We start from the raw sequence: 24,507 nt of genomic DNA on the forward strand, positions 1-24,507 counted from the left end.
GTTGAATATTTGTAGTGTAAAATTATGCTTGAATCTGCTAGTATCATTTCCAGTTTGAATGGTGGCAAATTCGCCCCCTACAGGCGAAGTGGTGAAACAACTCAATAAGTATGAGTGAAGTAAAATTCATCAAAATGTTTTTCTTTCTCGATTTTTTAAACAAATAATAGTGGATTGTTATAAAACGTAAGAGTTGTTTTATTGCAGTATTAATTATGCCACATAAACAGCAAATTTTGCAAGACTAATTAGAGTTAGAATAAAATTAATCTGTGTTGTCCCATAGTGGGGAAATTAAGGCATAACATAATTAAGAGTGTACAGTCAGTAAGGGCAAAATTTACAACGTAAGAGATATAATACTGTTCATTTATTAAAACATAAAGTATTGATATAGATACTTTTTACTGGACAACAAATAATCAATGACACCCAACCATAAAGACATGAAATACATGATCACAAATTAAAACCAACCCCACATTAGCTAGGATTTATTGCTCCAGTTTTAAATATTATGTTGAAAAAAAGAATTTGTGTTAAAATATTTGATAGTATCATATTCTTCACTACAACTTTATATTAGAAGTAATTCAATTATTCAAAACAAAGCTAAAAAATTAATATTTTAAGTGAATTTTAGAAATTATCTTGTAACAATGACAAATTTAATGGATCCCGTCTAAGTATATATAATTAAGTTGAAATTTACTGCAGTAGCGTAATTTCAATTAGAAATATTAATACTTTGAGTACATTTATTCAGCTACAGATAAAAAAAACTTATAATTTTCTACACTTAACAGTTCATGTAAAATACAACCGAACTGTTTTTTAATTTATTTACTTAGTTGTGAATCAGTTTTTAGGATCTTAAATAAGTTAATTTACTTAACACCCATATTCAGAAATGTAAGAAAAGTAATAAAAATCCACAATCTACATTCTAATTGAGCTTTTTTACAGCCAAAATTTCAGATGGATTTCATGTAAAATAATTAAAACAAATTTAAACACCTGATATAAATTCACTCATTTTGATGTTTTTATGAAGGAAACAATAATTGCAATATGACAAAAGGAAAACTTTTATTTTTAAAGATTTCAGTGCATTTATTGTTTGCTCAGATAACAATTAGAAACAGCCTGACAGAAACTTATTTCAAATATATATTAAACATTTCCATTATCGTTTAAAGGTTACAATAATGCTAATATATTACCAATGAAATAACAGCAATTCTTTCAGTCCTTTAAAAATGTGGCTCAATACAGCCGAGTAGTGTCCTGCTCACCAGCAACCTGTTTAAAAACAATCATTAGGTTTTTTTCAGACAAACATTTGAAAACTGTTTAAAACACAAACAAACTTGATGCCGACTCAAAACTCATTTGACGGATTTTGCTCCGTTTTTTGTGTTTTAATCTCATCAGATGGAGCAGCAGGCGAAACAAACAGCAAAGCCTGACACAATCAGAGTTTGATGGAAGATTTCTGGCTGAAATTGTGGAAGATGAATGGCAGTAGCAGGAAGAAAAGCTGAGCAAAGCACTGATTCTCCATGTGCTTGAATGCTTCTTCTTTCACATGGCTTTCACTTTGATCTGCTTCATCTTCATCTGCTTCTTCTCAATCTTCTTCTGCTCACGCCGCTGCGCTGCCTCCTGCATGAAGAAGCGGGAGGAGACAGAAGAACAGCTCAAAACTGAAACAAAACATTTGTGTGGTTTATTTCAAGAAGAAGCTTAGGCAGGTTTCAGACCTCCAGACGGCGTTGTCTCTCTGGATCCTCTTCGTTCATGATCCTCTCCTTCTCGGCTCTTTTCTTCTCCTCTCTGCGGGTTTGGGCTGCTTCCTGGCGCTGAGCGTGCGTCTGTTTCAGGAAGTTCTCCTCAACGCGAGCCCGGTTTCTGTCTGCTTTCTGCTTTCCCTAAACACACAAAGAGGATTTTAAAACCTCCTAAAATATATAATTAGAGAATAATTTTGGCTGTGGCTTTATCGTTTTTAGAAGGTTTTGCGTTTTTAAAGGTGAGTTACTATATTTCCTGGAACAGGTTAAGACAGGCCTATTGTCTATACAAACAAATCAAAATTATTCTTGGATAATGAGAATTTATTCTGGTCAGTTGAGAATAAGCTTCTTTTAGAGCCTATGTCACTTTAAATCCAAAAAAGCTGCTGCTGGCCACAAAACCAACTCAAGATTTACACATCCACATAAAAATGGGTGCAAAAGATGCACAATTATACAACTGTACAACTTTGAAAAGCAGATGTGGAGGCTCCTGCACAAACATTTAGCATGTGGTTTCTGGATGTTAAGTCAAAAACAAAACATTTGTTTTTTCCCCAGCAGCCATTGTACAGCGCATGAAGCGGTAAAACCAGCTGACCAAACGCCCTGGAGCGCTGCTTCGGTTGATAGGTGACGAGCAGAACGCCTTCGGGGTTGCTAGTTAGCGAGCAATACCTGCTGATTTATGACGTTTCATTTGTAAGTTTTTTGAAAAAGCTCATTTTCCAGACAACAAAAAACAACTTATTGTCAAAAAATGTCTGGATGTTTGTTTTTTTAAACATCCAGACATGTTTTAAAAAAACATAAAAATAAAGTAAATATTAGTTCATCACTTTTATTAACAGTGTAAACCAGTAAAATGTGCACAATGTGAATTTAGCATAATACTTCCCCATTGCAGTTTAACAAAGAAACAAATATATTTAATACATTTCCAAAGCTTAAAATTTCTGTTTTTTTTCTTTACAATTTCTTTGATTCCTCCTGACTTGCTGGATATTAACTTCTGATAACCAAACTTGGGTTCTGTTCAATCTCATACTCCCTAAATTTCTATTCTCTAATTTATAGATAACTTTTTTTTCAACCCCTTAAACTTTGAGACACTACGATCCATCAGGATGAAAATTTCCAGATTGATGGAAAAATTTTTTATTTTGTAATGAAAAAAAATGTTTGTCTATTTTTTTCCCTAAAAGAGAAAAAGACAAAAATCTTTAAACCTGCACACAATGTCAAACTCTGATGAAAAACCTGATAATTTTGGCAAGTCATAAAAATTAGGAAAATATCGGAGGGAGATGAAATACAAACCGATCAGATTTTAATTGCGTGAAACGGCAGGAGGAGTCGGGAAAACTGTTTACCATCTAATTTTACAGTTCTGACTTTCAAAATCCAGTCAATATGGAAACCCAAAGGTGTTTAAAATAAACAATAATTCGTAAAATATTTTAATTCAGCTCCATTTTAGGAGCATCAATAAGAGAAAAGTCCTTTTAAAAGCTTCTAGTATGAATACTTTTGTACTAAATGTTTGTCTCACCTCTCTGTTCAGACGGAGCTTCTTGACCTTATCGATGCTGTAGATCACCATGTTCATGAGTGGAAGCAGAGAGTCCATGTCTTTGGGAGACGTGCTGCCGTAGCCAGGCACTGCAGAGCGAAACATCCAGAAAATCTCAGGATAACTTTAAACGTGTCGGACGGCTGGGCACACAGATTGATTTTAGCGATTCATTGAATTTTTGGCATTTGGAGAATCTGGGTTTTTTTCCCCACTGATGCTCCCACTGGGTTTCCATAGTTACGAGTGATGTCAGCACGCCCGAGTCAGCCATCTTGTTTGACAAGGTTGTTTTGTTTTATTTTGAATTTGAGGTCAGGCTAAGATTTTTATTTATTTTTTACAAGAATAAAGTCATAACTACAAAGTCACAAAATGCTAGAGTAAATTCATGTTACCAGAATAAAGTTGTAAAATTAGAAGAACTAAGGAGCAAATTGATAAACTCCAACATGAAAATAACAAAAAAATTATTTTCTTATTAAAACAACATTTCTTCCATAAATTTGAGACATTCTTCTGGTAAAATTGCATCTTTATTCTGCTAATCTTGTGACTATATCCTTGTAATTAAGCTAAAGTTTTCATAGCCTGGCCCTAATATTCTTTTCTAAAACTCACAAATGGGATGATTTAAATAAAACCCACTTTCTGAAAATTTGTTTTGTCGTTTGTCTTTTTTAGAAGAGAAAGCAAGAAAAAAAATTGTTTAAAATTGGAAATCAGATCTGGGATGAAACATTAAAATTATAATGTAGTGTCTAAGTGACAACACAGCAGAAAAAAACTCCTCACCATTAAATGTAAACAGTAGAGTCTTCTTGGTCTCAGGCAGCTTTAACGGCTGACCCTCCCTGAAAACAAAAACATTCAGCATCACGACATCAAAACGAGGTTCTGGTCCAGAAACAAACAACTAAATACTCACTCTTGCATAATTTTTGGACCAGAAAACTGATCCGAGAAATGGATCGACTCGATCTTGTCAGCATGGTTGGTGATGTAGTGTACCATCTGAAACGATAAGAGCCCAAAAGAATGGAGGAAATTTATGCCACAAAACTCAAACATTTTGGGATTAATGTCAAATTTTTTAGGAGAAAAACTAGGAAATTCTCTGAGCCCCAAAAGTTTCAACAACAGCCCTAATACTCTGCTGTAGTTAGGACCATTCCTCTTTCTCGATCTGGCATGGATCCGCCATATTTATTTCTGTATCAATTTGACTCTTTTTAAGGATGACCAGAGGCGCCCCCTGCTGGACGGAGGCTAAACTAAGCGGACGTAATTAGTTAATCGAGTGGAACTAATTTTAATCCATTAATCTACAATTAATCCTAAATTGATTGTTTCCATCCCTGGTAGTAATTAGAAGAATCACCTTGTTATCCATCACACCATCCGTTACTTCCCCCATCTCACTGAGAATTGCCATGGAGTCTGGAAGCCCATATTTCGCCCCCGACTTCGGCTTGTCGCTGCAGAACTCGCTCTGTTAAAACAAATAAAAATAAAACATTGTCACTTTAAATATCAAAAATTAGTCAACAAAAGAAAAAAATTAATCACAAAACTATTCACCAAGTCCTGCATCTCCTTCTGGAGCCGAGCCATGGCTCTCTTAGAGCCCACAGCAAAGACGAAAGTGTCCATGTCTTCGTCGTTAAGCGTCACTTTGACTTGCTGCAGAGAAAAACCCAGACAGCGCGGCTCAAGCTCTGCTCAGAGGAAGCGAAAACGTTTCTACATCTGCTGCAGCAGAAACGCTTACCACTTGGTCAGAGGCGGGCCTCATCATCCTGGTCACCGTGTTCAGGAGGTCCTGCCTCTTCAGGAACTAAGACAACCAGCAGCAGGTTCAGAAAACACCAACAGGGGAGGATTTAAATGGCTGGAAGCAAATACCTTCAGCTGAATCAGCATTCCTTCACAGCACACACGGCCAGAGCACCACAGATTGTAGATGTGTTCGTTTTCCTGGTTCAGCTTCCCAGTGCTCACAGGTTCTTTACTGGTTCCATCATCGCCTAGAGCACAGATCAATGCCAAGAAAACACTAAATTTATCAAACGGGGGACACATTTTATGTGCCTGACCAACAGAAAAACAGCACCTAACTGTGAAAATTACATTTTCCAATTTTGCAACAGATTCTATTGGATTCAATCTGTCAAATTCAATTTCACCAAGACTTTGACTGGGCCATTCTACTGCATCAATATGATTTGGCCGAAATGATCACACTGAAGTTAGGTGGTTAATTTGTTATCAAGGAGAATAGGGAACATACTTTCCACATGTACACATACTTTTGCTGTGTGAATTACAGCAAAACAGATTTATTTTAACTTTCTTTAAAAAAGATTTCTTGCCACTCTTCAATATAGAAAAGGTTTGTAAACGTGCCAATCTAACTATTGTGAACTGAGGATTTCTTCCAAACGAAGTAAAATAAATATTTTAAAAATGAGCATCAACAGATTTTAGGGCTGAAACAATTAATCGGATTAATTGTGATTAATCAATTACTAAAATTATGGTAAACTAATTTGGTAATTGACTAATTGTTAACTTGAACATACAGACACATCCAGAGCAGTAATTAAATTACATCTGAACAAAATATTAATACATGTTGCATTTAAAAAAAAAAGCTAAAAAAATAAGACTAGAAAATATTTAAAGTAGTTTTTCAAAATAAGTGTCACAGAATACCATTATGAAATGAAAAAAATAATAAAAAATGAAAACAAGTCTTGAAATAAAAAACAAACAAGGCAATAATGTATCTTTTAAGTATTTATTTTATTTAATGTAATATTTATTAGTTTTTAAAAACAATATTTATCTAGTATAAAAGAAATCAGAAGAATGCGCCAATTTTTCATTCAATTAATTGTCAAAATAATCAATAGATTAATCAATACCTAAAATAATTGTTAGTTACCGTCCTTGTAAATTTGGAAAACTCATGTATAATTTTCCTTGCCCATCAGAGCTATGCACTCTTTTCTACTACATAAAATAAATATATTGTTTGTTAGTAAGACAAACAATATATGGACTATTTTAATAGGGAGGAATACATTGGCAATAGATCCTGCAGGGAGTTCAATGATTCAAAGAAAAGACGGACAGACTCACCCACAAGTGCAAAGTTGCTCTCCAGAAGTTCCCTGTGGGAGTTAAACCAGGCCTGAGCGAGCCGGCTGTTCTTGTTCTTCCCTATGATGTAGTTCATGATGTAGCAAAGTAAACCCGTCACCATCAGGATCTCCATGTAGTAACTCTCCCAGCTGTTCTGCAGGTGTGCAGGAACCTGCAGAGACATGGCATGCAGACGGATAAATCACACTGCAGATCAACATCTGACTGTCAGAAATGTATCTAAAACACGTCCCAAGATTAATTAAACTAAAATGTAAGCTATTGGTATCATAAACTACAGCTGAATTAAGTCCCACATGCTTTAAACTTGTTTTACCGTGTGGATTATGAGCGGGTCCTTCATGGAGTGCCCCGTCTTCTCCATCCCCTCAAACTCCTCCTGGTCGTATTTGCTGTACATATCTTGGTCCTTGGAAGAAATTGCAATCAATTATGGTATCAACGATAGAAATACCCTTTAAATAAATGTTAAGATAATGTACTTGTGTGTCTGAGTCCTCGAAACCATCCTGACCATCCTCCAGCTCCACGGTGGCTTCATCTTCGTCATCTTCAGTCTGTGAGGAAGGTGATGAGACACGTGGTGGTGGGGCCGTCTCCGCCTCGGCTGTTAGATCATCATTCATGTCCTCAAACTCTGCGAAGTCATTGTCGTCAAAGTCTGCCAGGTCCTCCCCATCATCAAACTCGTCGTTGTAACGTCCTCTGGTGGCAGGAAGGGCCAGGAGGAGCAGCAGTGTGGAAACCAGGAGGAAAAATGCACTTCGCATGCTGCAGTCTGAATTAAATATGGGTAAAAACACAAAATAAAGTTTCAGAAAACGTTGCAGAAAATTACACACTCATTCCAAAACAAAAGCTTTTACCCATCAGAGAATGAAAAACTACTACTTTGGTTTTAAAAACAAAACATCATTTACAAAAGAATCATCCGTTTCCTGCAATGCTTTAATTTGAAGTGGAAAAAGTTACAAAAGTTTGCTGCTGCTGGGGAAACAGACCAATCATTACAACATCACGTTCAAGGGTTTATTTTCCCCATACGCAACTGTTTTATTTCAAAATATTGGCAGGATATGAGTGAGTTCAAATTAAACCCAAAAGGAAAAGGAAGACATGTACCAGAGAAAAAGAAACATTTAGAGATGAGATATCAAAAGAAAGTCTGAATAAAGCTGTAGAAAAAAAAGATTTTCTCACAATATGAAAGATTTGAAGAAACTGTGTGAGAGAGAGTGAATAAATATTACTTTGTGAACGCCAATCAAATAATAAAGAATGCTAGTTCTATAAATATGTAGAACTATGAAACCGGAATATAGCGGCTGATTGCGCTCTCTAAAGAATCAAAACCAAACATGGAGAAGCAGGATTCCGTTTTATGCTCCATTAATCTGAAACAAACTTCCAGAAAGTGTCAAAAATACTAAAACACTTAATTCCTTTAAAATGAAGACTGAAACCTAATTTGCTTAGATTTGCCTTTGATGAATAACAACTAAAACATAATGAATTTAGTTTATATTTATATTGTTTTCCTTTATCAAACCGATCTAATGTAATGCTATTCTGTTACTTTATGCTCTCATAATGTAGACAATTGATTTGTTGCTGAAATAAGCCGAATACTTTTACTCGATTAATTGACGAAGGTCTACATAACAAACCTTCAAGTGGAAAAAATGCCTGATAACTGAAGCTCAGTCGACAATAAGGAAGGAAAACCGCTACTATGCTTTGTCACCACACTGATTTTTTTCATAAATTTAACTTTTAAATTAAGGCGAATAAACAAAAAGTGCATATTTAACCGTTTAAGAGCCGATTTATTCGAACAAACTTCCAGTTAGTGTAACAGTTTGTGGCTAAACCTGAACTAGTGCTGCTGCATTTAGCGTGTTTACAAGCTTGATTACGAGCTAGAGCGATTAGCTGTCAAATTTTTTTGAAATCGTAGCGGAGTGCAACTGGTTTATGACGTGGATTAAAACCCCGGAGACCCAGTGAACCAAACCCATCCCCCCAACTCACACTCACTAATTCTCACTCGCTGTTAGCACCTTTACCATTAGCATGCTAACAGGGGCTAACTCACTCAAACAACCGAAGACCCGAGAGGAAATCTGTGCTTTTCTCCTTAACTCGGCAGGGAAAAACAACCTTGTTAAGACTAAATGTGTGAACAAGTATCTCACCTGGTTTCTAACAGTGTCAATAAACGTAAAGCTGGTTATGAATAAGAAATTAGAACTGTCCTTGACGTGACGTTAAACCTAAAGCGGGGTACTTCCTGTCCACGCAGGAAAAACCCTTTCAAAATAAAAAATTTCTAACCCGTTATGGATTAGTGATGCTAACATACGGGTGTGCTAAACTTTAAATGATGTGAAGCAATGGAAATGTTAGTATTTATCAGTAAGACTCGAAAAATTAGAGTTGTAAAAATTTAAAATCTTTGTGCATCTTTGACTTGCAGGATTACTTTACACTACAAAGTAGTTTATATGTAATAATGCATATATATATTTTTGTGAAACAAAACACTTTGAGGACAGTGGAGATAATGGATCTTTCACTATTTAGCTGTATTTGTAACACTTGAATACCAATAGTAAGATTATGTTTTGTTATATTTTAAATAAGGTAGCAGTGATGAAAAAGCAATGATTGTTCAAAAACATATTTTAACTCAATTTCAAAGTGTCGTTTGGGGAATAGTAGCATCAATTAAAAATTTAATGCTTTAGTTATTTCCATGTAAACCATTTTCTAAATCAATGTAGTTTTTGATTTATGCTTCTAACTTAAAAAAGTGACATCTAAAGCTCCTTTGTGGCAACCAGAAATTTCCAATACACATTTTAAAACTGATCTGATTACAGTACAAACGATAATTTGTGATGTAATTAACAATATTTTACAGAATTATAGAAAAAGAACACATTTTAAACAAATCATGCTTCCTCTCATTGTCCACACCCGCATATCGTTATAAATAAAACTCCTAAATAAGGTAATGCTGTCAGGAACAGTAAACAGTCGCCCTCTGGTGGCGACTGTTTACTAAGCAACTACAACTGTTTGTGAAGTTGGACTAAACAACGTACACTTCCGGTACAAACCTTCAAGACTTAAAAAAAATACGTAAATAAAGTAATTAATAAAAAAAGTAGATACTTTTCAAAAAATGATAAGGGAGCAACGTAACTGCCATGATAATGACTTCTTTTATTAACACAATAACATGTTCTAAGAAAAGTAATGTCGAGTTTAAACGCATTATTGGTGATTTTATTTCGAAAATAATCACCGGAAGTTGATCGCGTTCCTCCAAACTTGACGATTTGATGGCCCCAACGAAAAATGCTACCCTTTGTTAGCAGAAGTGGTGAAAAATCGCGTCTTCATTGAGGTTATCTTCATCGATCAGTCGTTTTGGATCGACATCCTTGTATTTATTCTCCCGAGTGAAACTAATTAGTTGTGTTTTATTCAAAGATTAACTTCTCCGACAGTTAGTTAGCAGGTTAGCTGCCCAGACAAGAGCCGCAGCTCGGGAGAGGATGTCTCTTCACGGGAAAAGAAAAGAAATCTACAAATACGAGGCGCCATGGACGGTGTATGCTATGAACTGGAGCGTCCGCCCGGACAAACGTTTTCGGCTGGCTCTGGGGAGCTTTGTGGAGGAATACAACAACAAGGTGCGCAGCATGTTTTCATTAGCAGCTAGCTTCAGATTAATGCTAACCTCCCTGCGCACCGCGGCTCAAAACATCACCTCTGATTGCGCTATTGTCTTCAATAACATACTTATAGGTTATGTTTTGTCCAGTTGTCGTGTTCTTTAGGGGTTTTGCAGTCTTTACCAGCTTGTCTGTGTTTATTTCAGGTTCAGCTGGTTGGTTTGGAGGAAGAGAGCTCAGAGTTTGTCTGCAGGAACACTTTTGATCATCCTTACCCCACGACCAAGATCATGTGGATCCCAGACACCAAAGGAGTTTACCCAGACCTGCTGGCCACCAGCGGGGACTACCTGCGCATCTGGAGGGTGAGATGAACCATTACAAAGGCCCTACAAGTCAGAGGAGATTTCCCAGCAATGAATGCCTTTGGAGAAATGTTTTACTACCTGCATCCTTCAGTCAGAGCCCTCAAATTCAAATGTACTTTAATTTCACAAAAGAAAATTACATCAAAGGAGGAGAAAATTTTGTCAAGAAACGTCAGAAATTTTGAGTTTGAGCTCAGAAATTTTCAAGAAAATAACTTGGAAATTTCTTAGTTTGAAAAGTTAAAAATTCTCCAATAAGTAATTCCAGATATACATTTTTGCGAAAAAAACAAACAAGTTTGGAAAGTCAAAAATGTGCTAGAGAAAACGTGTATAATTTGAGGTTAAGTTCAGAAATTTTCTAGGGAAAACCGTGGCAATCTCTGACATTCAAAAGTCAAACATTTGCTGGAAAAAATGTGAGAAACTTTTAGATTAATCTCAGAAATCTTCTAGAAAGTAACTTGGACATTTCTGAGTTCAAAAAAATCAAAATTGCTACAAAAAAATTAAATATTGACATTTATCTCATACATTTCTGAGAAAAGACGAGGACATTTCTGAGCTTGAAAAGTCAAAAAGTATAATAGAGAAAAATTGCAAATTTCTAGGTCAATTTCTAAAATTTTCAAGAAAAAATGTGGAAATTGAGTTTGAAAAGTAAAAAACACTCAGAAATTTTGAGCAATTTCTGTCTGGTCAGTTGTGACAAAAGTCTGTTCACCCTGATTTAAATCGTACTTTATTGTGCTGCAGGTCAGTGACACAGAAACGCGTCTCGAATGTCTGCTGAACAACAACAAGAACTCCGACTTCTGCGCTCCGCTCACCTCCTTTGACTGGAACGAAGTCGATCCCAATCTGCTGGGTAGGAAATAAAATAAAGAAAACTCCTGTAGTTTTCATCTTGTCTTCTTTTTGCTTCAAATGATTTGTTTTGTGTGTTTCAGGAACATCCAGCATCGACACCACCTGCACCATCTGGGGGTTGGAGACCGGTCAGGTGTTGGGACGAGTCAACCTGGTTTCTGGACACGTGAAGACTCAGCTGATCGCTCACGACAAAGAGGTCTGGATTTTATTCTGTAATATGACCCCAATTTAGTTTTTTGTTGATTTTTAAAGTTGTTTTTATCAATAGGCTTCAGGTTCATTTTTTAGTTATTTTTATTCTATTTTCCAAGGCAATAGAGATTTATTTAGACTCTAATGACGTAGAGCTTCAAGGTGTAATTTGTGTTTCAACAAAATAATATGGATAATGGAGGCCATTTTTTCATGTAGGGCTGATTCATCAATTATTTAAATGATCGTCAACTAACTTAGTAACTGATTAATAAATGTGAAAAAAATAAAAACACAATTTTCTGTCCCAAAATGTAATATATTAAAATCAAGCTAAGTTACAGCGAACATTGAAACTTATTGTTAGAATCATGATTTAAAGTCAGAGCAGAAATTTCTGTTGAGGAACGCTGCGGTGTGTTTTCAGGTTTACGACATCGCGTTCAGCCGCGCCGGCGGAGGGAGAGACATGTTCGCCTCGGTGGGCGCCGACGGATCCGTCCGCATGTTTGACCTCCGACATCTAGAGCACAGCACCATCATCTACGAAGACCCCCAACACCACCCGCTGCTCCGCCTCTGCTGGAACAAACAGGACCCCAACTACCTGGCCACCATGGCCATGGACGGCATGGAGGTCGGGTTGCATTTTTATCATTAATGTCACTGCATGTAAATCGCTTTTCTATGGAGTTAAAGACAGAATTATTACTTGATTTTTAGGTAACTGCATTGCTGCTATTGTTCCAAGACAACAGGGATTTATTGAGACTCTTTCTAATTCAAACACAATTAATGCTTTTTGAAAAGCATAAAAAAGTGTGATTTGTTTTGCTAACCTGCATATTGCAACTTTTGTTTTCAAATTCATTGCTATGTATTGAACAAATAGTGGAGACTGACAGTAAGGACAGTTTCAGTCAATAATTGCAATTTATTGTGACAACCATAAATAAAAATTCTTCTTCATCACAATAAAAGCTATTAGTTTCTAGTACAAATATTTTAATACACTTTAAAAAAGACAAAACTAACTTTTCAGTTAGATAAAGCAGCTTGTTTTAACAATTCTTTGATATTGATGAAAACGTTCTAGTTTTATTATTCTTTATTTTTCCATGTACAAAAAGTCCAGCTCTTCCTGCTTGATGTAACATCAGTGCAGTGCAGGTCTAATTTTTGGAAAGCCAGCGATACTTTATAAGTATTTTTTAAAGAAACTTGAAGTTAAAACCATTTTACTTATGGAGTTTCGGGTAGAACATATTTACAAAGGGTTTTTTAAAGTCCTAAATTCAAAATGTTTATATTTTTTTAGACAGCTTTGCCATAATTATGGCTCTGGGAATAATGCTTTTAGGGCCTGTTTACTCCAGCTAGTCTATTACTAAATTAGTTGACAAATATTTAGTGATCATTTCAGCCGATGTAGTCGTACAAGAACATTTTTGTTGATTCCTGTTAGACCTTGGTGAGAAGCTGCAGTAAATAAAAAGCTTTTGTTCTCCAGGTTGTGATCCTGGACGTTCGCGTGCCGTGTACTCCTGTGGCTCGGCTCAACAACCACCGCGCCTGCGTCAACGGCATCGCCTGGGCGCCACACTCCTCGTGTCACATCTGCACTGCAGGTGAGTTTGGACGTTAAATGTTGTCGGGTGAATATCAGAGGTGACCTACGACACAAAATTCACATTTTGCATGGTTTTTGTACTCCCACCTGGGTCAACGCTTCTTCTAACTACAAGCCAAGTAATTAAAAAAGCTAAAGGGGGAAGTACTTTTTTACAGCACAAAGTCTGAATAGTCCATTGTTCAAGTGGATCTATTGTGCATAGTTCAAGTTTTGCACATTTTTATGCTTCCATTTGGGTTTCCACTGCTACTAAAAACAACCCACCTAGCCGTCGTTTGAAAAACTCTGAACGTAGCGTCATAAATCAGCAGGCACTGCCTGTTACCTGGCAACCCGAGTGAAGTCCCATCCGTTGTGTAGCAACCCAGACCGTGCTCTACCATGTTTGGTCAGTTCTATGTGCTTCATAATGGCTGCTGGAAAAGACATGTTTTGTTGCTAACTTACCATCCAGAAACCACTGGCTGAATTTTGTTATTTGTGTAGGAGGCTCCACTTCTGCTTTTCAAAGATGTACGGTTATATCATTGTGCATCTGTTTGCAGCCATTTTCAAGCGAGTGTAAATATTGAACTCGGCCAGAAGAGACAAGATGCCCTAAAAACAACTCATTCTGACTTGTGCAAACTAAAATCTCACTATCCAAGAAGGATTTTTCGCAAAATATGTTCTGAATATCCCATGAAAACAATCCCAACCTTTAAAATGAAGCATGACAGATCACATTTAATTTAAATATCCTGATGTTTTTCCTTTTTGTCAGCCGACGACCATCAGGCTCTGATCTGGGACATCCAGCAGATGCCGCGCGCCATTGAAGACCCCATCCTGGCCTACACCGCCGAAGGCGAGATCAACAACGTTCAGTGGGCGTCCACGCAGCCGGACTGGATCGCCATCTGCTACAACAACTGCCTGGAGATCCTGCGCGTCTAAAGCCGTAGAAAAAGAGCGCCCTGCGTTTCACATTTGGACTTTTCAGTAGCCCTCGTCCTCCAGCTTTCAGGACGAGGAGTGAACTTTCTCTGAAGTTGGTTTACATTTATCTGCTCTTCTAATAAACATGTGTAAGCTCTTATTTATTTTTGCTCAGCAGCTGTAGGAAGTGTCCATGTTTCCTTGAGAGTTTTTTAAATACTTCTCAGCCAGCTGTGAGACTATTTGGAGCAGTTTAGATCTCATGCATTTCATCTGGTTTTTTTTTGGTTTGAGGTTGATTCAAACTGCTGTAGGTGGCAGAACATTGCAAAAACATGACATTACCAAGTATTTTTTTATCTATTTTTTTGTGCAAATATCCTGGTACACTTTAAAAAAGGCAAAACTAACTTTTCAGAAAGACGAGCATGTTTTAAGTCAACAATTCAATAGTTCAAGTGACAGATTCTTTCTTTTGTAATATGGAAAAATATTACACAATTAAACTAGTACTTTTTTAAAATCAATATTAACAAATTATTGACTTAAAATAAATTCCTATCTTGTAAATTTAGTTATAATTAATATATTTCCACAAAAAGCTACAACAAAAATCCTTGGTAAGATGTTTTTGCAGTGTAAACATGTAGGATTAACTCGTAGCCTTCTTGTGGATGCATACCATGTAATTGGTGAATAAAGCATCTGTACGATATATACTAGTCTTGTTTACCTAATGTGGGAGTTTAAGATGTTCCTCTGTGCTGCAGCCGACATTTAAAGTCTATCAGAGCAACGACGGCTCCCTAAATATCCTCTTCTGATTTGTTGAGCGTTCATTCTTTGAGTCGTTGCATTTTTACTTCAGTTAGAGTGAAGTTTGAAATGAGTTGACAGCTTTCTGCTTCTCTTATTTTGTCGTCTTCTGTCCTTGTAGCATGCCATTGCAAGACAAAATGTACATAAATATAAATATATCAAACTTAAGATGTTGGTAAGCCAAGTGTTCATGTTGTAGTGTTTTTTCATAAAGTTTAATATTGAATTTGCTCTAATAAATTGTAACCTCCCCATGATTTAAGAACCACTATTAGTTTTCTTTACCTTTTTATGTATCTATTAAATTATATCAAAAGCAAATTAAATTTTGTTGTGGAAGGACGATTTAACCTCATATTTTTATGCCAGGTGTGATCAAAGTGTGGCTCTTAAACTGTTTTTCCCCCAATTTATTAAAATGTGCATTTTTAATCAGTATGATTCATAAAAATATCTAAATTTTTATGAGTAGAACCAGGTTGATCCAGTATTTTTCTGCAAAGATGACTTTGCTTTATTCAAATGAGCTCGTTTGTAATTTATTAAACGTGGCAAAATCAGTTTGGGTTGATTTGTCGATCGTGACCCAAATCCTGTTCTTATAACTGGGGATAAATTATTTCATCAAAGACCAAAAATATTTTAAAACTTACATGGAAGCCCCTTTCTGCCACTCTGTGAAAAAAATTATCTCATTATAATGAGATACTATCTTGTTATTTTGAGATAATTTATTATCTAACTTTTAAATATTGAATTTAACATATTTGAAATTCAATATTTAAAATTTTCAGTTCAAACTGACCTAATTTTTAAGCTTCAAATTAGTTAAATTTGATGCTAAATTTCAAATTAAGGTTTGAATTTTCAAGCTAATCAAAATTCAATTATTAAATTTGAAAGCTAAATAAATATTTACCCAGTGAATTAAATATTTAGTTTGGAAATCTTACCTTTATAAACTTGTGACAGCCAAATTAAATAAAATCATTGCTATTTTTTTACTTAAAAAGTAAAAAAAATAAATTCACCGAAAACAGTGAATTTAAAAAGTCCAATTACTTTTTTGTCAAACTCGCATTTGGTAGTTTTTACTTTTAGTACATTTTTGACTTTTTCCACTAAAAATTTCTAGAAAATAAGAACACTGATCAGTTCTATGTTCTCATTTTTTCTATCTTCAAAATAATCCAAAATAAAATGTTAATATATCAAAAATAAAGTTTAAATGTTACCAGAGTAAAAGAGCATTATTATTTTTGTAATACGACTTTATTCTTGTAATATTACCTTGTTATTTTGACTTTATTAACTTTTTTTAGAGTGACCTTAAAACTCGAATATTCCAGATAAAACCTTTATAGAAAACGTCTGACTATATTCACAGCCATGTTTTCACATAAATGACTTTTCTGATTCATGTCATGAACAAACGTGAGGTTTAAGTTAAAATCTTCATTGTTTACAGTGTCAGACAGTTAATTTATTTAACAGACAACAGTAACACTGACCTCATAATTACTAGATACAGAGTTCTTTATGCAAACAGCAGCTAGAACAGTATAAAAATACATTTTATCTTTATTGAGCCTAAATGTGCGATTCTCATACAAAGTGAATGCAGATATTTCTCAAACGTGTTTTTTTCGTTTCTCTCCTTCCACTGTGGAAACCTGAGTCTGGGACGCCGTTTGTGTGTTTTTCCTCGATTTCCAGCAGCGTCCGACCAGGAGAGGAGGATCATTTATTTCAATATTTGGTGAGATGGAGATCCATCTGGGCAAAATATGGCTTTACAGCGGGTTGGTCTATGTTCCTGGCAGGACCGGGTCAGAGACGTGTCTCTGGATCTCCTGCATCTCTGTGGAGGTCTCCAGGTGTTCGGGGAGCGAGGGGAAGCGCTGGCTGCCGCCCAGGAGCCCGGGAGCTTCCTGGACGTTGGGGGACAGGAAGTGAGGACAGGTGAGGTCAACAGAGGGCAGCCGCGGCGGGTCGGCCTCTGGTGACATGGTGTCGTCTGACGCCACGGTGAGATGGACGCCGCTGGAGAGGGAGTCTCTAGATTTGTGCTTACAGTCAGAATCTGGACTCTGGAAATGCAAAAACACTCAGATGTAGATAAAATGTTTAAATGCTGCAGCTTTAATAGATTTACTTTTTTTTTTTTTTTGCTACACATTGTATGAAACTGCAAAAAATATTCACTTTTACAACCACTAGCTTCAATTCATTTTACTAGGATTTAATGCAGAAGAGATACACAAATGAAATTGGAGAGAAAATTACACTTCATTTAATATTCACTGCAAAGTTTTAAGTATTTTTGTTCTAGTTTCTAGTGCCAATATCTTAGTAAAAGTGAGTTGAAGATGAAACTAACTTAAAAGTAATTTTTGAGCAAGAAGTAGCTTGTTTTAAGTCAATAATTCCTCAATACTGATTAAAAAACTACCAGGTCCACTGCCAGATTGTTTCATTTATAACATGGGAAAAATGTTTTATGAGTGGAATAATCTCCAAGTTGAATTAGCACTGTTTAAAAATTAATATTAAGGAATTATTGGCTCAAGAAAGCTGTTACATCTTGCAGAAAAGCTACTTGTAAGTTAGTTTTGTCTCATTAAAATGTGAAACAAAAACAAAAATACTTGATAAGATTTTGTGTTTTCCAGTGTTTCACAAATAAAAATTAAAAATGCAGCAAAAAGGAAACAGCAGGAAATCCCAGCCATAGTTTGTCACATTTGGGTCAAAAGGCAAAGGTGTGGAAACTCTTGATACATAAACTTCAAAATGCAACACAGGTAGAAAACTAAAATGGACTTCAGGGTGGCAGCATCATGCTGTCTTCTGTCCCACCTGACGAGGACACCTGTCTTAAGGAGACCTGTTTACATTGTAAACATAATTTATACTAAAAAACAAAACTTGGAGGAATAAAAATGCAGTTCTGATACCTGCAGCAAGGAGGCGCTGCCGTCTATCTGTCCCGGCTGGATTGGGGGTCCCGAGCCGTAGAGGGTTGTGGGGTGAGGCAGGTGGGAGCCGGGCGACACGGCGCTGTAGGCGGGAGGCACCGGGGTCATCTGCCTCTGGAGGAGCTGCAGGATCACGTTGATATCTGCAGTCATACGGGTCTCCAGCCTGGAAAAGGTTAAAGGTTAAAGGGAAAAGATCACATCACAAATTCAAGCAAACAAAATATGATTTAAGAATGACGGTAAAATATTTTAAGTGTGCACAGAAGCAAAATAATTTACATTGTCTATCTTGACGCTTTGAGAATAAAAAACACATATTTCAAAATGACAGCCATTTTTCAAGATGGCCTCCGTTTTAGAGCCTTTTAAACCAATTATTGCATAATATTTTGGCTTGGATAAATGTTTTGTCCTATTATAAGTTTTTGACTTTTCTCTTCTTATTTATACAACTTTAAAAGAAACATGAACAAAAATCAAATATCAAAACAAACTGAGAACTTTGCAGCAGTTGTCAATAAGAAAATCAATACGTGTGATAAAGACTGAGAAATCCAAATGGTTAGCATTAGCAACTGCTAACTTTTTTTAAAACGTAGTTTAGCATTAGCTTCCAATTTTTTTTTATTATGCTTAGTAACTTAGCCTCAGCTTCTGCAGTTTTTAAAAATGCTTTTAGGATTAGTTTCCGCCATTTTTTCTGCACTGAGCTTCTCCCAATTTTTTGTGTGCAATGGGTTGGAGTTAACAGAACGATTTAGCATCAGCTTCTGCTAATATTTTTATGTGTTTAGCAGTTTGACATTGGCTTATGCTAATTTTTTGTATGCGTCAAGTGGTTTCAGTGTTAGCAGTTAAGATTCTTATTTAGTGAATCAGTGGTTAGTGAACCTAAAGTTTAAGTGCAAACATATGTTCTCTCCTGCAAGCAGGGCAGCCATCTTGAAAAATATGCTCCAGGAAAAGTAAACTGAAGATCAAGAAAAAGATATAAGATTTCTATGGTTGAAAACATGTAGGCTTTGATTTGACACCAAACATAATCATTTAATTGGTGATTTTTCTGTAGTTTTATTAACCACAGAAGCACCATTACACCCATTTTTTCATTATGTAAAGCACAGCAAAGGAGAAGGGGGTATAGCTCAGTGGTAGAGCATTTGACTGCAGATCAAGAGGTCCCCGGTTCAAATCCGGGTGCCCCCTACTGTTTTCATTATTCTACAGGATCCATGATACCTGTTGAGCTGAGACTGCAGGAGCTCCAGTCTGGATTCCAGCTCCCGAGGCCGATCCTCAGCGCAGAACGAAGCCTGAAACCCAGATCTCACTGCTGACTGCCTCCTCTGGTTCTCAGACAGCTGGCTGGATCTGCGGTCTGACCAGTAGCCGTACAAGCCTGACACACTGATAGGGGGCGCTGCTGCACAATTTAGAAAAATACAGTGATTCTTTGCATTTTCTTCCAAGTTTTCAGTTAAAATCAGCATTTTTTTCTACTGTAGTCTTTGCACATATTTCATTTGATTTGGTTTAGAAATATTTTTAATTATTCTTTGATGTGGTAGTTCTTGTTTTACAGTGATTAGATAAATCAGCTACAGAGAATCCACATATTTTTTCTTGTAGCCTTTGCAGATATAAGACATTCATAAACATTTGATTTGGTTTAATATTTTATTTATTTATTTTGTAATTTAAATTGTTCCATTTTATAATTAACAAAAAAACATTCCCCATTATTTTAAAAATAATTTCCTGAGTAAATAACAGTTTCTTTGCTAAACAAGGTCTTAGGTTTTATGTCACCTTAAAACCTAAAATCCTCAGAATATTTAATTGAGGCCAACAAAAGCAAGCACAAAGGTCAAGTTATGACAAAAAAATTACAAGGGTTTTAATTTGTATTCAGCCTCCATAACTCTTAAATGAACCGAGGTGCAGATTCATATTCCGAAAACGGAGATAAACATCCCTCCACTTCAAAATTATGATGTTTTTTGTGTCTTTTACCTCAAATCCTGACAAAATACGTTACATTTTATCAGACTTTTTGTAATAGTTCAATGCATTGTTGGTACCTGGGTACGGAGAGCCTCCAAGATCCACAGCCTGCCCCATTAGAGCAGAAGGTCCACAGTGGGGTCGGATGGCGACCCTTGAAGGTTGGAAGTCTTTGGTGTCAGAACCGTGGACGAACAGCTCCCCCTTGTGTTGAACAGGCTTAATTTCCTCATCACTGGACTGAGAACAAACGCTGGCGCTGCTGCAGAAATCCTCCCAGTGGGACCCGGCTACCGTTCTGCGCCGGTGGTTCACTGTCAGACTCGGCTGGTCTGGGTACGAGTCCTCGTGATCCGTCCCATCTGCATGGATAAAAAGACAAGATGGAGGCGAAAAAATGTAGGTAAAATTTATGACGGTGTAATAGAGGTCATTGTAGATGGGGAAAAAAAGAGAAGGAATACATTTTTGCCAAAAAATCTTCGAAAGTTTCTGAGTTTGAAGAGTCAAGAATTTGATAGAAAAAAACTTAAATTTTCAGATTAATCACAGTAAAATTCCAGAAAAATATAAAGAACATTTCTGAGTGTGAAAAGTTGAAAATGTTCTATAAATACTCAGAATTAATGTCATATTTTCTTAAAAAATTAAAGAGGAGTTTCAAAAGACATTTTGCTAGAAAGAACTCAAACAATTGAGAAAAAACAAGGCAATTAATGAGTTTCAAGTCAAAAAATGTGCAAGAAAAAAAGTCTGAAATTGAGGTTAATGTCAAACATTTTTTTAGAAAAAAAAAAACACGAAAATTTCTGAGTTTCAAAAGTTAAAAATTTTAAACTTTTTAACACTGAAAATCTTCAATTTTTGAATTTCCAAGACTTTTTCCTCAAAAAATTCTGAGATTAATACAAATGTTTGACTATTTTCTTCTATAAAAAAAGAGTTTGCTTGGGAGAAAAATGAAAATAATTTCTCACCCGGCCGGTTCCGCCGCCGCAGGGAGCTTCTGCGATGCCTCGTCAGTCGGCAGCCGCACTCGGAGCTCCTGCTTGGGGTTTGCTGTTTTGTTCTGTCTGCCTGAGTCATATTAGATTCAGTCATTTAAAACCCGAACAGTAGATTTGTTTCTGAAACATTTGGCAACAGTAAGTGGTGTTTTAATGATTTGGCTATAATCATTTTGTTTGGGGCTAGAAGACATGCCATGTTGCACAAAAGTCTTAAAACCAAGTTCTTTTTTGTATCCAAATTTTTTTTCACCCAATCTTGCAAAAATTCTTCAGCAACAATACACTTGTCTTTTCCAGCAGCCATTGTAGAGCGGATACAGCTGTAAAACCAGCTGACCAAACGTGCTGGATCTCTGCGCGGGTTGCAGTGATTTTACAATCGGAAGGTTTTTGAAGCGTCTAATTTTTCAGACAAAAAAAACATTCAATTACTGTCCCAAAAAAAACAAACAAAAAAAGATAGCTGTTTGTTTTTTTACGCAATTGAAATCCAAATGAAAATATAAAAATGTGAAGAAAGTGCAATTTGCATAATACGCACCATTTAAGAAATCGTAAGAAATAAGACTACTATTATGATTAATGATTAAAAGTTTTTGCCATTAGATTCACTATTTACCTTCCATTTCCTTTTCTATTCCAGATAATTCAATTAATTCAACAAATTCCATACGAATGTGGTAACATCGCCCTGTAGAGGTACTCACATCTCTGAGGTTGAAGGTAATCTCCAAATGGCTCCAGAAGGAGTCGGCAAAGTCTGGATACATCTCCAGCACCTCCAGCAGGTCGTCCCTCAGGATCTTGTGAAGGTCGCAGTAGGTCAAAGCTCGAACGTCAGCGCTGGATTTCCCGGGCCTGCCATACACATGGTTGGGTTCACCAAAGATGTCGTTCTTTCCTGCAAAGAAATTCCAGCGAAATATTTCAGTAACTGGGAATATAACTGAATAAAAATAAAAATTAAAGGGATTTCTGGTCTGCAACAGAACAAATGAACTGTCCTCACAAACGCAGCTATAAAAGAAGTGACCTATGCAGGCTGGATGTGATATTGATGATCAATGTGATTGTAAAATGAAAGTGGAGCTGTGCCCAAACACCTCGGGCGGCACAACACACAAAAACAAACGCATGCTGTCAAGATGTCAAAGATGGCATCAGATTATGCTTTGGCCACTGGAGTTACAGCTGCAGGATGTAACAACAGAAACATGTTTTAAATAGAAAATGTAATCCTGGCAAACATCAGATGTAAGTTTCCTCTTTTATCCACAATTTTCTCTTCAGCTGCTGATTCTATACTGGGACCCAAAGAAAATCGATTGTTTTTTTTGGGTCGTAGAAAACTATCTGTTTCGCATTACGGGCTCCTTTCCATTATTCACCGAAAGTGAAAATATTCACAAATTCACTACCTGGGATTTTTTTAGTCAATATATTATTGGTTGTTGTTTTTTTTAATTAGGAAAATAACAACAACTACATATTAAAGAATATTAACTATGATGAAAAGGAAAATAATCATGTGAGTCATAGCCCCCTGTAATCCACCTGCTGGAGCCGCCACTGCTAATCTTTTCATGTAGAACTGAATTCTATTGCCAAAGCAATGCTCACAAGAAAGATGCCAAAATAAAAGCATATTATTTGAACTGTTACTTTTACCTAATGATCCATTAGGTAAAGGTTCAGTTAGCTCCACTGCTTATATTTGCAGCTCACCCAGTATAGCCACCACTACGTCGTCCCTCAAAATCTCGATTGAACCTCTGGAAACAAAGTAGAGGGCGGTGAGAATGTCTCCGCTGTGCACCAGGGTGTCACCCGGAGGCGCGTGGGTCGTCCTGAATCGCATGGCCAGAGCGCGCAAGCAGCCTTTGTTGGCGCCCTGAAAAGCTTTGCAGTTCTGCAGCAAACTGCGGTGCAGATGGAGGCAGATGTCGGCTTGCAGGCACTCAGGAAAACCTTTCAAAACCTGCAAAACAACCAAATAGCATGGACATTTAGTCAATTTCGCACATTAGATTAGCTTGTTACATCATTCTCTGAAGCGCATCGTCTCTACAAAGTGGGTCAACAACTTCAATAAAGAAGCGACACAATTGACCTCCTGATCTGCAGAGCATCACCCCTGCTTTACTGAAAGCAAGTTGGGAAAGTTATAAGGAGCATCCTTGATGCAAAGGACAAACACTGGAGAACTGGGTCAACACAGCAGAACAGAACATTGCAAACACACTGTGACAAAGTAAATGCAATAGATGAACCGTAAAAATCACTCAAAGGAAAGGAGGATCTGCAGTAGATGGTAATGTGATGCATCATTTTTACCAAACATGGTGAAAATGATGAGCTTTGGCTTCCAAGGAAAACTCTGTTTTTGCCATTGATAGGAATTTAAAAACTGTATCTATTTCTGTCTTGCTTTTTTCATGAGTGGCATGTTTTTATTTTACATTTGTTCTTCTTTTTGACTTGTATACTGAAAAGTAAAAAAAAAAAAAAAAAGAAAAAAACACAATAAAACATCCCATTCAGGTGGCGCAGTGTAAAAAACAAAAGGTTCTGCAATTCAACAAACACCAACAAACAAAGATAAATTTTTTTTAGAAATATTCAATAACTCATTATGGAATATTTTTACAAAAAAGGATCGCATACGTCTCATATATCAATAACATTTCATGAATCTGTTGTCATATGAGGTTTTAACGGGTTTTTGGGGCTTTAAAATCACTCACAGCATTCATGTCGATGCCGTTGGTGTAGGACCAGGCGTGCTGGAAATACTCCTCCAGTCTTTGTCTGAGGCCTCCTGGGATCTGGTGGAAGCGAATGAACTCTTTGACCCGCAGCATCTGAGTGTGGTACCGGGCCGTGCCAGAGTACAGCCGCTGAATGATGGCCGACACGTTCCCAAAGATGCTGGCATACATCAGAGCTGAAGGAGAGAAAGACAAAACACTTGGTTTGTAGATGATCAAAATAAATGCCATCTGATGGCAGTCCTGTTAAAAATCTGCTAAAATGTCTGAGAATGTTTTTCAGAAGGACAGAAGCACCACTAACCTAGATAACCTTTAAGTATTAAAAAGGAAAACATGAAATTTAGGTTGATTTAAAATTTTAAGATAACATAAATATCACTTTTTCAGGACTTTTGCGGTTTCTTTTGGAAATGTCCAGCAAATTACCTTAACAGAACTATAAATGTGATGCATGATGCTTTGGAATAGAAATATGGTCTATACAAATCACATCCAACACATCTTTACACAAAATAATTCATAGATGATGAGATTTTAGTTTGCTCAGGCTGATTAGGCCCCCGACCTCAATGTTTACAGCTGTACATCTACGAAAAGCAGAAGTGGAGTCTCCTGCACGACAAGCAAGAATGCAGCAAGTGGTTTCTGGATGGTAAGTCAAAAACAAAACATTTGTTTTTTGAAGGAGTAAATTTCTGCAAAAAAAATGTAGAAATTT

The 24,507-nt window shown here is 36.5% G+C and overlaps 3 protein-coding genes and 1 non-coding gene across 4 annotated transcripts in view; 2 read left to right on the plus strand and 2 right to left on the minus strand.

Annotated features, from left to right (window-relative positions):
• Window positions 1-1,072: 1,072 nt before the first annotated feature.
• Window positions 1,073-8,827, minus strand: ccdc47 (coiled-coil domain containing 47). Its single transcript, XM_055052244.1, has 13 exons — window positions 8,733-8,827; window positions 7,020-7,315; window positions 6,854-6,946; window positions 6,514-6,688; window positions 5,275-5,396; window positions 5,141-5,206; window positions 4,951-5,052; window positions 4,751-4,861; window positions 4,298-4,383; window positions 4,165-4,223; window positions 3,349-3,458; window positions 1,764-1,931; window positions 1,073-1,665 (listed from the first exon to the last, which is right to left on the minus strand). Exons 2-13 carry the CDS (start codon window positions 7,305-7,307, stop codon window positions 1,585-1,587), a joined length of 1,461 nt encoding a protein of 486 aa, XP_054908219.1. The 5' UTR covers window positions 7,308-7,315; window positions 8,733-8,827; the 3' UTR covers window positions 1,073-1,584.
• Window positions 8,828-9,864: 1,037 nt separating this feature from the next.
• dcaf7 (ddb1 and cul4 associated factor 7) lies at window positions 9,865-15,280 on the plus strand. The gene is made up of 7 exons (XM_055052132.1): window positions 9,865-10,238; window positions 10,427-10,585; window positions 11,345-11,456; window positions 11,539-11,657; window positions 12,081-12,290; window positions 13,164-13,281; window positions 14,050-15,280. The coding sequence occupies exons 1-7, from the start codon at window positions 10,101-10,103 to the stop codon at window positions 14,220-14,222; spliced, it is 1,029 nt and encodes a 342-aa protein (XP_054908107.1). The 5' UTR covers window positions 9,865-10,100; the 3' UTR covers window positions 14,223-15,280.
• Window positions 15,281-16,309: 1,029 nt separating this feature from the next.
• The window catches only part of kcnh6a (potassium voltage-gated channel, subfamily H (eag-related), member 6a), a 28,900-nt gene continuing 20,702 nt past the window's right edge, over window positions 16,310-24,507 (minus strand). The window contains exons 9-16 of the mRNA XM_055052133.1: window positions 23,763-23,962; window positions 22,744-22,996; window positions 21,726-21,919; window positions 20,986-21,085; window positions 20,086-20,370; window positions 19,244-19,427; window positions 17,981-18,167; window positions 16,310-17,113 (exon numbers count right to left, since the gene is read on the minus strand). Coding sequence (XP_054908108.1) covers window positions 16,832-17,113; window positions 17,981-18,167; window positions 19,244-19,427; window positions 20,086-20,370; window positions 20,986-21,085; window positions 21,726-21,919; window positions 22,744-22,996; window positions 23,763-23,962 — 1,685 coding nt within the window. The 3' untranslated portion in view covers window positions 16,310-16,831. The remainder of the gene's footprint in view (window positions 17,114-17,980; window positions 18,168-19,243; window positions 19,428-20,085; window positions 20,371-20,985; window positions 21,086-21,725; window positions 21,920-22,743; window positions 22,997-23,762; window positions 23,963-24,507) is intronic.
• trnac-gca (transfer RNA cysteine (anticodon GCA)) lies at window positions 19,139-19,210 on the plus strand. Its single transcript has one exon. It is a non-coding gene; the product is annotated as a tRNA-Cys (tRNA).

This window comes from Poeciliopsis prolifica, unplaced genomic scaffold (assembly GCF_027474105.1).
Source record: "Poeciliopsis prolifica strain line A6 unplaced genomic scaffold, Auburn_PproV2 SCAFFOLD034, whole genome shotgun sequence".
Taxonomy (NCBI): domain Eukaryota; kingdom Metazoa; phylum Chordata; class Actinopteri; order Cyprinodontiformes; family Poeciliidae; genus Poeciliopsis; species Poeciliopsis prolifica.